Below are 16,679 nucleotides of genomic sequence, written 5' to 3'. Positions count from 1 at the left end.
CCCCTCGCCCCCCCCCCCACGCCCAGCCTCCTCCTCTGGGGCCCCCAGCAACTGGGCCTCCTCTTTCTTCAGTGAGAACAACACCCCCAGGACCAGCAAGACCACCTTCCAGCTGGAGGTTCCGGTGAAGTACGCCATCTACACCGTGATCAGCAGGTGCCCCACTGTGACCTCAAAAGGTTTCCCCATTACCCTGATGGGGAGATGGGAGGATGGTTCTCACCCTCTGCAGCAGCCGAATATCTGGGATGTTTTGGGTTTTATTGCCACCTTTCACCCTTTCACTGCTGGCAGCACTTATTAATCAATGAGAGTTTGTTTTGGGCTAGTTATGATAATAATAACTGTGATAGTATCATCATCATATCCTACATTTAATAGAGGTTACAGGTCTTAGAAGCCTTTCTCAAAAGCCCCAAGATTCTCTTGGGTTCCCTAGGAGATATGAGACATGTCCCTATCTTTGAAGTTCTCACAGCTTTATTGGGAAGCAAGGTTACCCTGACACAGCCAGAATCTCATCAAAGGCTGCTACGTGTTTCTGTACCCTGGGGCCATGTGGGTTTCCAAGAGGTTTTTCTATAGAGGGAGGCCTCAACTAAACACTGAAGGGTCCACAGCATCAGGCTTGGCTGGCTGTGATTCTCAGAGGGGCCCCACTTGGCCAAGACAAATCTTTGCGAGGAACAGACTCGTACTCTGCAGGCCTTTTAGACCCCTCTCTCTTTTCCCAGTCCCCTTGGGGAAGGACGGGGACAGATGATCTGCCTATTTCAGCAGCTGGGTGTCAGGGAGAAGCTGGGTGAAAGGATAGGGCCTTAATATGCTTCCCAGGAGCGTTAGATGAAGTTTTTGAAGCTAAGAAGTCAAGCCAAGTGTCCGAGCAGATACCTTCCTTCATCAAATGCCTTCCTGGCATTCACTGTGTGCCGGGCACAGAGCTGTGGTTACTTTCCATACATTCATTCAGCAAAGATTTATTGAGGCCCTATTATGTGTAATGGAAAGCAGACACCAACCCCTGCCCTTGTGGGGTACGCCTCGTCAATGCTCTGCTCCTACCTCCAGCTGCACTCTTCCAGGTGCACCTGCGCATGTGGCGCTCCCAGCCAGCTGCCTGCTCTGAGCTGTTCACTGGAGTGTGCGGTGGGGGTACTCATACCTCCTTGTGGGGGCCGTAGGTGGGGCACCTCACCCTGGGCCTGTGTGGCCCAACAGCTCAGCCACATGCTGTGCTGTAACTCTTGGGTGAGGGCACTCAGAGGGGCCCTCAGGACCAGGCTGGGGTGCTTTTTGGAGAGTCCCTTGGCGGAGGAAAAATGAGGCTTTGGAGCAGGAGTGGTGGGCTGGAATTTGGACTATGAGGTAAAGGACAGGTACCCCAGGAGTGGAGCTGTGAGGGGCAGTGGTGAGACCAGTCACATGTGAGGGTCTGGGCCGGCCTCTAGTTTCCAGGCTTGGGCCCACGCGGGCCTCAGGAAGTGTTGAGAGCCAGTGAAGAGTCTGCTGTTGGGCCTTCCCTACCTCCCAGCCCCAGGCCCAGAAAAGCCAAGGAAACAGGAGAGAGGGGCTGCCAGGGAAGGCCTGCAGGAGACCAGAAAAGGGCTGTGCTCAGCAGGCGTTGGTCCACAGCATAGGCCTGAGGCTCCCCAGACCTTTGCTGTGTCCCTTGTGCCTACACGCCTATGAAGCACTGTCAGCCCCTTTCCCTGCGCCCCTGCCCAGGTTCCTGGCAGCCTCCTCCATGGGCAGCTTCTGCAAGAACTCTGCACCCATTTCAAAACCCAGCTTCCTAGACCCTCCCTTATTCCACCTCAGTCACCCAAGCAGGACCCCATCTTCAGGTCACTCCAAGGCCCTACTGACTACCTGTCCCATCATGCTCCACCCATGCCTTTTCTCTCTCCAGCCACGAACAGTCCACCAAGTACCTCAACTTCTCAGCCTCAGAGCAGGAGGAGAGTGGTGTGGCCAAGCACAGATACCAGGCAAGTGGCTGAGACTCAGGGGCTGGGGTTGGGGCTGGGGTGGGCCTGGGAGCGGGAGCTTAGTGGGGAGGTGGGCTGGGGTGTGGCCTCTGCCTCACCACCCTCTGTGCAGGTGAACAACCTGGGACGGAGAGACCTGCCTGTCAGCGTCAACTTCTGGGTGCCTGTGGAGCTGAACAGGGCAGCTGTGTGGATTAAGGTGGAGGTCTCCTGCCCCCAGGTACTCAAGGACTGTGTGTGGCTCCTCCACCAGTGCCCTTTACCTGGGTTCCCTATGTCCCTCATGAATCCCTGATGTCCCAACTGAGACTCGTGTTCTCCGTGTCTTCTCCTAGAACCCGTCCATTCAGTGTTCCTCGAAGAGAATATCTCCCACAGAGTCCGACTTCCTGACTCACATTCAGAAGAATCCTGTGCTGGTGAGGAGGGCTCTGGGCGGTCCCCCACTTTAAGCCACACATCAGAGGAATTTAATTCAGGAACGCATGTTACATTCAGAAGGACACCTGCCGAGCAGCCCTGCTGTGTTCGGATGCGACTGCTTCCCTCAGATCACACAGTCTTCTACCTTCAAACAACCTTCTCTGGCCCGATGCCACTTCTCTGTCCCTAGGACTGCTCTGTTGCTGAGTGTCTGAGGTTCCGCTGTGACATCCCCTCCTTTGGCATCCAGGAGGAGCTTGACTTCATCCTGCAGGGCAACCTCAGCTTCGGCTGGGTCAGCCAGGTGTGTAGGCCCAAGAGTAGAGTCCCTCGCCCAGATCGGGTGGGACCGGCTGTGTCTGTGCCCATCCTCGAGCCAGGACACTTCTGGAAATCTGAGCATCCCCAGAGCTAATTCCACAGCTCCCCCCATGCCCCTGTTTTGCAGACACAACAGAAGAAGGTGTTGGTCGTGAGTGAGGCTGAAATCACTTTTGACACATCTACGTACTCCCAGCTTCCAGGACAGGAGGCGTTTATGAGAGCCCAGGTAGTGAGTGTGTGGTGGGCAGTGGCCAGGCTGGTGCTAAACCCGTGATGCTGGTTGGGGGGTTGCAGCTTGGAGGGGGGAGGGGGGAGGGTCTCTGGGCAGGACAGTTGTCCCTGAGTGCACGAGTGCTTCTGCATCTCACCCCTGGGAGCAGGGTCTGGAGAAGGGTGGGGGTGGGGAGGGTGGGGAGTTAGAGGCTGCGGGTGCTGGGGTGAGTCTGGGAAGGCATGAGGTCTGATACTTTCTGATGGGGTCACCTCCACTGCAGATGGAGACGGTGCTGGAGAAGTATGAGGTCCACAACCCCATCCCCCTGATCGTGGGCAGCTCCGTGGGAGGTCTGCTGCTGCTGGCGCTTGTCACAGCTGCACTCTACAAGGTAAGGGTCTCACCCCCATCTTGACACGAGCAGCATTTGACCCCGCTCTCTACAGTGTGAGGAAGAGATCACCTGGAAGTCAGATGCACATTCTTGCTAGGTCACTTCATGTGAGAAACTCCTCCCACCTGTGATATCCCCAGAATCTAAGTGTCCCCAAGGTTTGTGCCTTCCTGCCTGACTCTCAGGCCTCCTCCCATCTCTCGCCCTTTCTTTTCCACTCATCTCTGCCTGTCTACGTGCTTCCTTGGACAGCAGATTGTAATAGAAAAGCACAGACCTGGGTCTGAATGTTGATGCCACCAGCGAGTCTTCCTTTCTTTGACCGTCAGCAAATGCCTGGTCCACTCTGGGTTTTGATTTCTCAGTCTGAAGAATTCTGTGCCCAGCTCACAGAATTCTGGCTAAGTCTAAATGACACAATGTGCATAAAGGTCCTGGTGCAGTACTTGGAACACTGCAGGGGCTCCAGAAGTGGTGACACCCTCCCCCACCTGTCATCGCTCTTCCTGTCCCACACTGAACTTCCTCTTTTCTTCTCCTTCCTCCCCACAGGCTGGCTTTTTCAAACGCCGGTACAAGGAAATGATGGAGGAAGCAAATGGACAGGTTGCTCCAGAAAATGCGACATCAGACTCCCAACTTGCCCAGTGAGGAACTATCTCCTGTTCCCCTTTGCACCTGCTCTTCCCTGAGAGGTTTCCCGATGCTCTTACTCTCAACTGAGTCAGGCTTGAGGGAGGCTGGCATTAGGTGCCTTCTGTCTTTGGGAGAGTGCAGTGTCTTGCCTGGGAAGGGACATTTGTCTCATAAAGGCTCCAACTGGAAACCCTCAGGACAGGGTCCCTGCCTTGCCACCCCAGGGGACTTGACTTGGGATTTCTACCTAGAAATACCTGGACAATAGCCCCAGGCTCCAGTCTTTCTCCACTAGCTGCCAATGACCTTTCTAAAGTACAGAACTGAAGCCGCTCTTCCTCATCCACCCTCAGTGGCTCCCCATTACTCTCAGCATAATGTCCAAACTCTCCAGCTTTGTGTTAGGAGACCCGTTCCCTCTCCAGAAGGTGGACTTCAGAGCACACAGCATGAGATGTTCTGTGCCTCTTGTTACCCTCATTTCCAGTAAAATGCTATCAACATCAGCTCTTAGCTTCATCTCGGGAATCTCAGTCCAGGTTTCTCAAACTGAATTGGGAATGAAATGTTCACACTTTGGAAATTTTAAAGCTGGCTTCCAGTGTTGGTCAGTGTTGCTGGCTGGGAGGGAGGGACATTGCCCCAGTGCCACTTTAGCTCAACCAGCTACAAGGTCAAAAGAGACCCAGGCCACTTTTATTTTTTAGGCTCCAAATACAGTAAATGAAGAAATGCCAGAACATGAATATAAAAATGTGTATTTTGAATGTTTGCATTAATAAATTGAAACATGCACAAACAAAATGTATGTACCTTTATTGGGAAATATGTCAAAGTATAAAATCAAGGCCTTTTATGCATGTGACTCCTGGACAATGATGCCCATGAGGTCCCCTTACCATAGCGGACCCTGACCTGGGGCCAGGACAAGACAGTTAACCAGAGTGGGGTTTATGAGCATCCCTATATTGGAAATAAACTGACTCCTTAATGTACTCACTCTGTCCTCAGGGCTGTTGCTGAGGACGCTGATGGAGCTGTCATGTTGGCTTGGGGTGGGGGAGGGGACAAGGAAAGAGAAGGGGCAGCCCTCAGTGGCTACTCTCCCATCTGGAAAGGTCATTGAAGTGAAGCTATATGCAGGTGTTTCTTACAAATCCGAGGATGTGCTGAAGGGGACACTGGTTACATATGTTTAATGATTGGAGAGCACTTTGGAGTCCCGCACCAGGGACCTGCTGCCCCCAATCCGGTCATTCCTATTATTATGTCACCCATGTTGGCATAAAGCTCATTGTGGTGCTCGGCATTTGTTGAGATGGATGTCAACAAATGGCAGGACACCTTGGAGGGATCCCACTGCTGCTGCCACCACCAAGGTGCTTGGGCCATATGAATATTTTAGTTAGATAAACAGAAAGAGGAGGCAGTTGATCATGTGATTTGAAGGGAAGCTGGAAAGTGGCCCTTCACTTCCATCCAAAAATATCTCCTCCATACATCGTCACAGGGTCCAAAATCCCTTTGAGTTTTGACAATTTTTAATCCCCAGAAGGCCCAGTTATTATGCAATATCTCAGGTAGGGCCTCAGACGATAAGACTTTATGAGAATCTGGCCCTAGAGAGTGATGTTTCTCAAAATGTGTTCCACGAACAACTGGGGGTCACCGATGATCTCCTAAGTAGTAAGTTTTAAAGAGAAAAAGCGAGAAACAAATTTTATCCCCATACATCTCAAACATTTGAAACTGGTGATTTGCATAGAAATACTGCTACATCCTTAATAATTGCGCACTTAAAGGTTGCACATGGACTTCAAGGGCTACGGTGAGCTCATGTCTAATAATCAGGCAAAAAGGTGTTATTTCTACATAATTTCCCTCCGCCTGTTATGGTTTACATTCATTACATTTGTGTTTTTCAGGGTTGCTACTGTGTTGCATTATATTGCCAAATCACAGAAATGGATCAATGGCTCAAGAGTGATTTGTTGAAGCATGACTGCTCTGATTAAAAAACAAAAAACAACAGCAACAAAATTGCTACAACTTAGAATAATGTCTTCAAAATCAATATTGACTTTTAAAATTAAGTCTAGTGCACATATAATATAGGAATGTAAGAATGCTGGATTGAGTGATTGTGAGCCAAAAACTAAAATATACCTAGAAAATACTATACCATCTGAAAATTGGATTTTATTGGTTTTGCTATGTATGTGCTCCTAGGCTATTGCCCATTATGAAATTTTGTCAAATAGTAGCATGAAGCTATCAAAGCTTCAGTGACATTTTCAAACAAAGCATAATGACCTCGCAGGTACAGCAACAGATTTCTTAGAACATCTACAACATATTGCTTTCCGATCCAAAATCGATTGTTATCACTAAATACAGAGAAGATGGCAAAACTACAGTGACATAACAAAGTTGCTCTTATAGCGAAAGCAGGTACAAGTCACATAATTTCCAAGAAGCTTATAGAAACAGCAATCAAGTTAATGTCCGAATTGGAAGGTTGCTTTGGCTGCAAGTGGCAAAGAAAATAGCATCGGTTTGGTTAAGGCACCTAAGACGGAATGAGAGGCCACCTCAGCTTGAGCTTCTGTCATGTTTTAATGGGAACACTCTGAAACAAGTTTGACCTAAAACTGCCTCCATACATGTTTTGGGTTTCACCTAAAGGTTTCTTCACACACAGTGAAATGTAACCTAACTTGATGTATAAACAGCCTGTAACTTAACCTAAGAGTATACCCTTGTAACCAAGCAACTAGGTCTCAGCCAATCATAGCAACTGAACCTCCAGCCAATCAGAGGCTGAATGCCACCAAAACATGACCATATAAGGCAAATGCAGATTGCAGCCAATCAAGGTGTTTCTGTATGTCACTTTGTTTTCTTGGACTATAAATATGACCTGCACATGTGGTAGGGTGGAGCATTCTGAACCATTATGATCTGGGGTGTTGCTGGATTCTAGAATCATTTACCTAGCTCTCAAGTAAACTTTCTTTGTTTATCCTCCACCCGTTGTTATTTTACTTTGATTGACATAAGTAACAGTGCATAAAAGTATGACATAACAAAATATAAGAAAATATAACAAACATAGCAAAACATAAGGGCATAGTGTAAGTGCGTAAGAGCATATAAAGGGTCTTTACACAAGAGGTCAAAGTACAGGCTGTTGTTTATATTCAGTGGCTCAACAATGACATTAGGATGCCAATTCTTTCCAACCTTCCATCAGTCATCTTTGTGTGGCTTTTGTCCTTACCATCCCCTCATGGTTGCAAGAGGGCTGCCATAGCTCCAGGCATTATGTCCTCAGATTACTTCTTCCAAAGGCAAGGAGGACAGTTTCTCCTCACATCTTTCTTTATCAGGGAGGTAAATCTTTTCTGTAAATTCTCATATTTCCCCTTATAGCCCGTAAACCAGGATTGAGTCAAATTACATCCCCTTGACTGCATGAAGTGCTGAGAAAAATGAGCATCTGCATTTTGCAGGCTTAATAATAAGAGATAATTCAGCCAGCCAGGAAGAGGGTTGCAGGGCTGGTGGTTGTTGGACAGGCAACCTACAGTGTCTTGCAAATCTGCTTGAAGAATAAGCTGTGGGAAAAATTCTTTTATCAAGGATAAGCCCAGACATTGTGTGATGTCAAAGGCATACAATGGAATAGCAATGATTATCTCTTGTGCGTGGGAGAGTAAACATGTCACTTCATACTTAGACTGAGTAACTGATGTGCAAAGTGTGAATCAGCTCTGGGATTTTTGCAATGCATATATGTGGGAGAAGTGCTTGATGAATTTTTGTTTATCACTGAAAACCTGAGTGACAGAAAGCAAGGCTTGGTTGGTTAGTTGTTAATGCTGTGAGCAGTGGAAAAGACGAGGTGGGATCACTACTGATAGGGTGATGGCCTAAAGAGGCTGATCTTCACAGGGCTTTGTTCACAGAGGACAGGGCAGTTAATAATACAACTCTCAGCCTTGATTCAGTGTTTAAGGAAAGAGAGAAAACTGTGAATCTCATTAAATCATGACCATTGGGTGTTCAGTGTTGTATGGAGAAATAGGCAAGTAGGAGAGTGCTTTTCACATTGATGTAATGTAAAAGGAAAAGACAGTCATTTGGGATTTTAAAAACTTAAACATTTTTAATTGTGGTAAAATACACATAACATAAAATGTACCATCTTAACACGTTTTTTAAGTGTACAGGTTGGTAGTGCATTCACGTTTTTGTGCAACCAATCTCAAGAACTCTTTTTATCTTGTAAAACTGAAAACTCTATACCCATTAAACAACTCTCAATTCTCCCCTCTCCCCAGCTCCTGGCAACCACCATTCTACTTTCTGATCTATAAACTTGACTACTTTGGTACCTCATATAAGTGGGTTCATACAGTGTTTGTTCTTTAGCAACTGGCTTATTTCACTTAGCATAATGTTCTCAAGGTTTAACCATGGTGAAGCATGTGCCAGAATTTCCTCCCTTTTGAAGGCTGAATAATGTTCCATTGTATGTCTATATCACATTTTGTTTATCCATTCATCTGTCAATGGATACCTGTGTTGCTTTCATCTTTTGGCTATTGTGAATAATGTTGCAATGAACGTGGGTGTACCAATATCTCTTCGAGACTCTTCTTTCAATTTTGGGGGGTATATACCCACAAGTGGAATTGCTGTGTTGTATGATAATTCTATTTTTATTTTTTTTGAGGAATTGCCATGTTGTTTTTCATGGTGGATGCACCATTTTACATTCCCACCAACAGTGTACAAGTGTTGCAATTTCCCCAATCCTCACCAACACTTATTTTCTTTCTTTCTTTCCTTTTAATAACCAACTTTATTTTTAAAAAGATGAGCATAGGAATTAGTGCTATTGTGTAATACAGTATAGAAATCCTGACTGGCATAATTCAATGTACTTAGAAAGTATTTATCTTGGGAGTTTTATTTATTTATATATTTTAATTTAATTTAATTTTTATTTTTATTTTTTTTTATTTTGTCAATATACACTGTATATGATTATTATGGCCCGTCACCGACACCTCCCTCCCTCCTCCCTCTCTCCCCTCCCCCCCAAGAATGTCCTTTCCGTTTGCTTGTTGTAACAACTTCATGGAAGTATAGTTGTTATATCTTCTTCCCTTCATGTTGTTGTGCAACCATCACCACCATCCATCTCCAGAACTTTTTCATCTTCCCACATGAAACTCTGTACTCATTGAATAATACCTACCCATTCCCCTCTCCCCACTGCCCCTGGAAATTACCATTCTATTTTCTGTCTCTATAAATTTGACTACTCTGGGTACCTCATATAAGTAGAATCATGCAATATTTGTAATTGGCTTGTTTCACTTAGCATAACCTCTTCAAGGTTTATCTATGTTGTATGTAGCATGTGTCAGAATTTCCTTCCTTGTAAGGCTGAATGATAGTCCTTTGTATGTATACACCACATTGTGTTCACCCATTCATCTGCTGATGGACACTTGAGTTGCTTCTACTTTTTGGCTATTGTGAATAATGCTACTATGAACATGAGTGTACAAATGATCTGTTTGAGTCCCTTAAGTATTTGCATTTTTTTCACAATTTTCTTAACTTTCCAACTATGCACTTGTAGCTCCAGGTTTTCTTTCTCTCACTCCAAAAGCTAAGCTCTCTAGGATGCATTTCAGCTTAATAAGTTAACTTTTTGGGAAGCACTGAAAAACGTTCTGCAAAACATCTCATGAAAATGACTTAGATTCTTTAAAATTGTAAAAACTAGTTGTGGGATTTTCAAGAGTTAATATCACATTAATAAAAATATCTGGAAATAACATTTTGTGATTTATTCAAAATTGGATTTAGTTACGAAAAGCTCCTATTTGAGAAAAAAAAGAGAAGGAAATAAGGGGCATCCAGATTGGAATGGATGAAGTCAAACTGTCCCTGTTTGCAGATGACATGATCCTGTATATTGAACAGCCCAAATCATCTATTAAAAAATTCTTAGAGGTGATAAAAGAGTTCAGCACAGTAGCAGGATATAAAATCAACACACAAAAATCAGTAGCATTTCTTTTCACCAATAGTGAACAAGCAGAAAGAGAAATCAAGAAAGCCTGCCCATTCACAATAGCCGCCAAAAAAATAAAATACTTAGGAATTGAACTAACTAAGGATGTGAAAAATCTCTATAACGAGAACTATAAACCACTCCTGAGAGAAATTAGAGAGGATACAAGAAGATGGAAAGACATCCCATGCTCCTGGATTGGAAGAATGAATATAGTGAAAATGACTATACTACCCAAAGTTATCTACAAATTTAATGCAATCCCCGTTAAAATTCCTATGACATTTTTCTCTGACATGGAAAGAACTATTCAGTCATTTATCTGGAATAACAAAAGACCACGAATAGCCAAAGCAATGCTGAGCAAAAAAAATAAAGCTGGAGGTATTACTCTACCTGACTTTAAACTATACTACAAAGCTATAATAACCAAAACAGCATGGTAATTTTTTTGCATATCTGAAATAATTTCTAATACTTTTTAATAATTTAAATAATATGACATGCACTTCATAGACCTACTATAACAGCCTAATGGTGAGGGGTTGGTAACACACTGTTTTTCAGGAATGTTCTGCCCGGCATGTCAGATCTCCCTATAACTCAAAGAAAATGGCTTTGTAGTTTTCTTTCTTGGTTATATCTTTATCTGGTTTTGGTATCAGGATGATGTTTGCTTCGTAGAATGTGTTTGGAAGCTTTGCTTCTGTTTCAATCTTTTGGAATAGTTTGTAAAGAATCGGTGTCATTTCCTCTTTGAATGTTTGGTAAAATTCTGCTGTGAATCCATCTGGTCTTGGGCTTTTCTTTGTTGGGAGCTTTTTGATAACATCTTCAATCTCCTTTATTGTTATTGGCCTATTCAGGTTTTCTATATCTTCTTGGTTTAATTTTGGAAGCTTGTGTGAGTCCAGAAATTTATCCATTTCCTCCAGATTTTCGAACTTGTTGGCATATAGCTGTTTATAGTAGTCTCGGATGATTATTTTCTGGTTTTTTTTGTTTTTAGTTTAGTTTTGTTTTTTGATAGTAGCCATCCTCATGAGGGTGAGACCATATCTCATTGTGGTTTTGATTTGCATTTCCCTAATGAGTTTGGTCATCTTTTCATATGCTTGTTGACTATTTGTATATCTTCTTTGGGGAAATGTCTATTCAAGTCTTTTGCCCACTTTTGAATTGGGTTATTTGCTTTTTTGCTGTTGAGTTGTAGGCGTTCTTTAAGTTCCTTAAATATTCTGGACATGCACCACTTATCACATATTTGATTTGCAAATATTCTTCCCATTTCATAGGTTGCCTTTCACTCTGTTGATTGTGTCCTTTGATGCACAGAAGTTTTAAATTTTGTAGTCCAATTTATCTATTTTTGTCTTTTGTTGCTTATGCTTTTGGTATTATATCCCAGAAATTGTTGCCAAATCCAATGTCGTGTAGCTTTTGCTCTATGTTTTCTTCTAAGGGTTTTATAGTTTAGCTATTATGTTTAGGTCTTTGATCCATTTTGAGTTAATTTTTGTATATGGTGTGAGGGCCCAATTTCATTCTTTTGCATGTGGATATCTAGTTTTCCCAATCTCTTTCCTCTTTTTAATCCCTTCCTCCCCCATACCTAGGCAACTACCAATTTCCTTTCTATCACTATAGATTAGTTTTCATTTTCTAGATTTTATACTAATGGAATCATACAGTATTTGCTCTTTTTTGCTTGGCTTTTCTCATTCAACATAATTATTTCTAGATTCATCCATATTGTTGCATGTAGGAATACTTCATTCCTTTTCATTGCTGAGTAATACTCCATTTTAATTACATGAGATTTAACAATGACTAATGACCCCTCCTCCTGGAGGCAGGCAAGGAGCACACCCAGGGTCCTAGGCAGGAGCTGAGGTCAGCACTCCCCACCTGGAAGCAGGCAAGGAGCATGCCAAAAACACCACTTCCACATGGGTGGGCCAGCAAAGCCACCACCACAGCCAAGGCTGCTGCAAAAGTGGCTCAATACCACAGCAGTAGCCACAGCTACTGTGCAGGCAGCCCACCAGATTCCCAACTGCAGTGACACAAGGAAAGTCACCACTGGAGAAAGAAGAGGACGTCTCTGTCCTCAAAGCCTCCTCCAGAGTAATAGAAGAAGCAACTGCTCTACCAGATGACCAGACATCAATGTAGAGATACTAGAAATACGAAAATACAAGAAAATATGACACCACCAAAAGAACACAGTAGTTCTTAAATACCAGACCCTATAGAGCAGGAAGCCCTTGAAATGACTGAAAAGGAATTCCAAGCAACAATCTTAAGGAAACTCACTGAGATACAAGAAGACTCAGACAACACAATGAAAGGAGGAAAAAATACAGGATATGAAGAAGGAAGTTTATGAAGAGCTTAATACCTTAAAAAAGAATGTAGCAGAACTCATGGAACTGAAAGATTCACTCAATGAAATAAATAACACAATCAATAGCTTAAGCAGAAGGCTAGAACAAGCAGAAGAAAGAATTTCTGATCTTCAAAATAGTCTTTTTGAAATAACACAGGCAAACAAAAAAAAAAAAAGGAAAAAAGAATTTTAAAAAAATGAAGAAAATCTAAGAGAGCTAGCAGACATCCTTAAGCATACAAACATCGAATTATGAGTGTTCCAGAAGGGAAGGAGAGAGGAAAAGGCTGGAAAACCTATTCAATGAAATAATAATGGAAAACTTCCCAGGTATAGGGAGAGACATGGACCTTTAGGTCCAGTAGGCTCAAAGATTCCCAAACAGATTCAACCAAAAAAGATCCTCCCCAAGACACATTATAGTCAAATGGGCAAAGCTCAAAGACAGAGAATCTTAAAAGAAGCAAGAGAAAAGCATCAAGTCACTCATAAGGGAGCTCCTATCAGACTAACAGCAGACTTCTCAACAGAAACTCTACAGGCCAGAAGAAAATGGGATGATATATTCAAAATACTAAAAACAAACAAACAAAGGAACAAAAAAACCCGCCATGGATACCATACGCAACAAGGCTATCCTTCAGAAATGAGTGGAAAGTAGTGTATTTTCCAGACAAACAAAAGCTATGAGAGTTCACCACCACAACCAGCCCTACAGGAAATCCTTAAGGGAGTCTGTATCTGGAATCCAAAAAGTGATAATTATTACCACGAATACACAAGAAAGAACAGAACCCACTGGTAGAACAAAAATGCAAATGAGAAAGAGAAAGAAATTAAATCTTATCACCACAAAAACCATGATGACAATGAATCAAAAGCAAACAAACTCTCAGTCTCTTTGGAAGATGACAGGGAAACAATTCATTTTTCTAAAACTAGTAAGTAAAAGGGAAGAGTCAAGCATTTATCTGGTCTTTCCTTAGGGTAACCATAAATAGCCGAGGAGGGAACATTTCTGTCTGTTTAAGTATCCCAGTTAGTAAAAAAGAGGAAATAAAAAAATTAGAATATGGTATTTTGCAAACCCTATTGAAATAAGTGGATCTAGCAAATGATCATTTATGTCTGCTAATGTCACAGACGATCAGACATAATGGGCCTCCTGCAGTAAGAACATATACCTCTGAAACTAAATCTAACCAGCAACCAATCATCAGAAAATGCAGGGAATGGAGGAACATGTTAAATGACACTACTGGGATGGAGCTGGCAAATCCAGACCTGGCAAACTTTAACAGGTAAAGGGGAAAAAATTAGATGAAGGGGCAATGGATAGATTAAAAGCAATTTAAGAGACAGCTGACATAGCAACCAACACAGCAAGCAGAACTTATTTGGATCCTGATGTAAACAAATCAATTGTAAGAAAGAAAGGGAGGGGGAGAGAACTGGAGAAATTTAAACATGTTTAATGTCTGATTATATGAAGGAATTACTATTGATTTTTAAAATGTGATTGTATACTGCAGTTATGTCTTTAAAAAAATGACTGATGAGATTTAAACATTTTCTCAGACCCTGATGATGACCAATAGTCCAGATTTTAAATTCTAAGTGATTTGTTCAAGCTGCATATCTCACTGACGTATTATTCAGTATCTTAAACAGCCTAAACCTGTCTCTCTAGGGCCCAAATACCACAATTTTATTTATTTAAAAATTTACTTATTTATTATTATTATTTTTACATTTTAAGATGTTGTTGCAGAGCAATTGGGGTGGAAGGGGAGATGGGGGGAGGGCATGGTCGAGGCCTGTGGCACCCCCCTCATTCCAGCAGAGGGGCCAGGGGGTTTCCGGCGGTAGCTCAGTTGTGGCTGGGCTGGCGAATATCACAATTTTAAATGTTAAGAAGCTATTAGGATTTCTTTAAACTATGTTACAAACTTTTTTTCTGGCTTGAAAGTGTTCTTTACTCATCAGAAAAACAAATAATGAATGATGTATCAAATGCAACCAAAGCCAGGATTAGGATCCATTTGCTACTGTCCCCAAATCTCAGCCCGAAACTCTCCTCTGTGGAATGCTCATTGATTTAGCACTTGACGAATCTCTGAAAGTAATCTGAGAAACTTCTCTACAACTGAGGGATTCATGTTTTATCTGAACACCCAGAACTAGCATACACAGCCATCGACTCATGCTGCCATTCCTGGTGACCTACAATTTTGAGTTGGGATTTTCTTGGTTAGTCAAAATAAAGAGCAAGAGAAACAAAATCAAAAGAAAAACAAAACAAAACAAAACACTGGATGTATCACCTCTCTATTACTGAGACAGGAGTGAATCAATCTGGTGAAAGGTGGCAAAAAATGTCCTCCCTCACACTGACTTGAGAAGATTATTAACTATGTTGCTTTATTATTTTTTAAGTATAACTTAAAAAAAACTCACTGACAGTTGATGGTTCTTATAAGTGTAGAGTCCCATTAAGTCCCCCGAGGATGCCCAGAGTTCGAGGAACATCACCTACAACTGCCATAGGAGTCAGCGCCCTGGCAGCTTCTGAGCTGGGCCTGGCAGAAAGATGCTTTCATGGCTGTGTGTGGTTTATGCAAGTCTTTGAATATCTTACTGCATTTTACCCTTAATGTTCTCTAAAAATGAATGAATGGGAAACAAGAATTTTTTGCTTAGATAAGTGATAATATAGTCAAGGCAAAGTTGGAAATGTTTACAGTTGCTCAAGTCAGCAAAATGTCAGCTTCACGCACTGCTTGTGGAAGGAAATCCAAAATTAAATATTATGTAGGAAATCTGATACCTTTTCAGATCACGTCTGAAAGATGAGGTGTGGTGAAGGTGGAGGAAATGAAAAGATCTTTAAATTTTTGGATTAGGGAGAATCATCAGAAAATTATTTTGTGGTTCTAAACACAGAGAGAAGTTCACAGATCTGCAGAACTGATGACGGGGTGCCACCTGCAACAGACCCCATGGCACAAGAGGAAGAAGGCTGCTGCTCAAGTTGCCTGACAGTCCCTGCAGGGAAGGAGGGCTTTTGTGTGAGATCTGTCAGCCTCGACGTCAGCGATCACAACCCGAGGCCAGTTCCCTGCAAGGGTCTCCTCAATACGCCAAAATTAATTGTTTCTGTTTATTAAATATCAGCTCAAGTGAACGGAGGTAAAATTCAGGAAGCTATTTGATTCTGTTTACACTTGACATTTAATCTGCATTTTAAATGTTTTAAATAACTGTCTCATATATACAAAATAATTTATGCTGTAAGCAGGGATTTTGTTATATATTTTAACCTTCAAAGTCTGTTCCTGGGCTTTTTTATGTAGGATCCTTTTGTTTTGTTTTGTTTTGAAAAAATATTTATTTACATTTAATTGTGGAATATTTCAAACACACAGAATGACGGAGAATAAATAACAAGCATTCATTCATCTACCTGCCCCCACACCCCGATGTAAAACGTTAAAGTATTAAGTGTTAAATGCTAAATTTAACAAGTGTTAAAAGTTCCCTCCCCACACCACTGGAGGTGGTCACTCTTCAGATTTCTACCTTCACAGATGAGTTTTACCTGTTCCTTATTTAACTTCACACGAAAGAAGCATTATGTATTCCGGTGGGTGGCTTCTTTCACTTAAGATAAAATTGATTTTATCTATGTTGTTTGCATATACCTGCAGTCTGTTCTTATTTTTTGCTGAGTAGTAGTCCCCTGTATAAATTTACCATTTTGATTCTCCATCCTCCTTTTGAAGGGTCTGCTTTTTAAAACAGCGCCCTGACCCAGCACCCCCTACCATGCCCCTGACTCTGAGGGGTGCCCTGCCTCTCTCCAGGCTCACGTCCATGTGCAGGGGCCTCTGTAGCCATCAGCTCTGCTTCCTCCCAGAGAGCTATGGGTCCCCGGGTCCCACTGGCTCACAAGGCCTCGGGAGGGGGAAGAAGGCAGCCAGATCCTTGCAGGTGGTGGTGAGAGGGAGAGTATGAGGCTTTTTTTCCCAGGGTGTCTTTGGCTTCTGTCCCCACTTCTTTTCTATAATTAACCAAGCGCCTCTTCCCCACTGTGCCCCTCCTTCCACCACACCACGTGGAGCCCTGTGTCATGATCCTACTTCCCCCCAAGGGCCCCGAGCACCCTTCAGTGCTTTGATGCCCAGCCCTCCGCTTCTTCCCCGATGTGCTGAGCAGGG

The 16,679-nt window shown here is 43.0% G+C and overlaps 1 protein-coding gene across 1 annotated transcript in view; it reads left to right on the top strand.

The window, feature by feature from the left end:
* The window catches only part of ITGAX (integrin, alpha X (complement component 3 receptor 4 subunit)), a 20,346-nt gene extending 15,563 nt beyond the window's left edge, over positions 1–4,783 (top strand). The window contains exons 23-30 of the mRNA XM_008593195.1: positions 73–156; positions 1,910–1,988; positions 2,101–2,208; positions 2,324–2,407; positions 2,602–2,715; positions 2,860–2,961; positions 3,230–3,340; positions 3,896–4,783. Coding sequence (XP_008591417.1) covers positions 73–156; positions 1,910–1,988; positions 2,101–2,208; positions 2,324–2,407; positions 2,602–2,715; positions 2,860–2,961; positions 3,230–3,340; positions 3,896–3,994 — 781 coding nt within the window. The 3' untranslated portion in view covers positions 3,995–4,783. The remainder of the gene's footprint in view (positions 1–72; positions 157–1,909; positions 1,989–2,100; positions 2,209–2,323; positions 2,408–2,601; positions 2,716–2,859; positions 2,962–3,229; positions 3,341–3,895) is intronic.
* The last annotated feature ends 11,896 nt before the right edge of the window (positions 4,784–16,679 follow it).

The sequence above is a fragment of the Galeopterus variegatus genome, unplaced genomic scaffold (genome assembly GCF_000696425.1).
Source record: "Galeopterus variegatus unplaced genomic scaffold, G_variegatus-3.0.2 Scaffold8868, whole genome shotgun sequence".
NCBI classification, from domain to species: Eukaryota; Metazoa; Chordata; class Mammalia; order Dermoptera; family Cynocephalidae; genus Galeopterus; species Galeopterus variegatus.
Note: the sequence above shows the minus strand (reverse complement) of the source record. Positions and strands in the feature narration are given on the sequence as shown.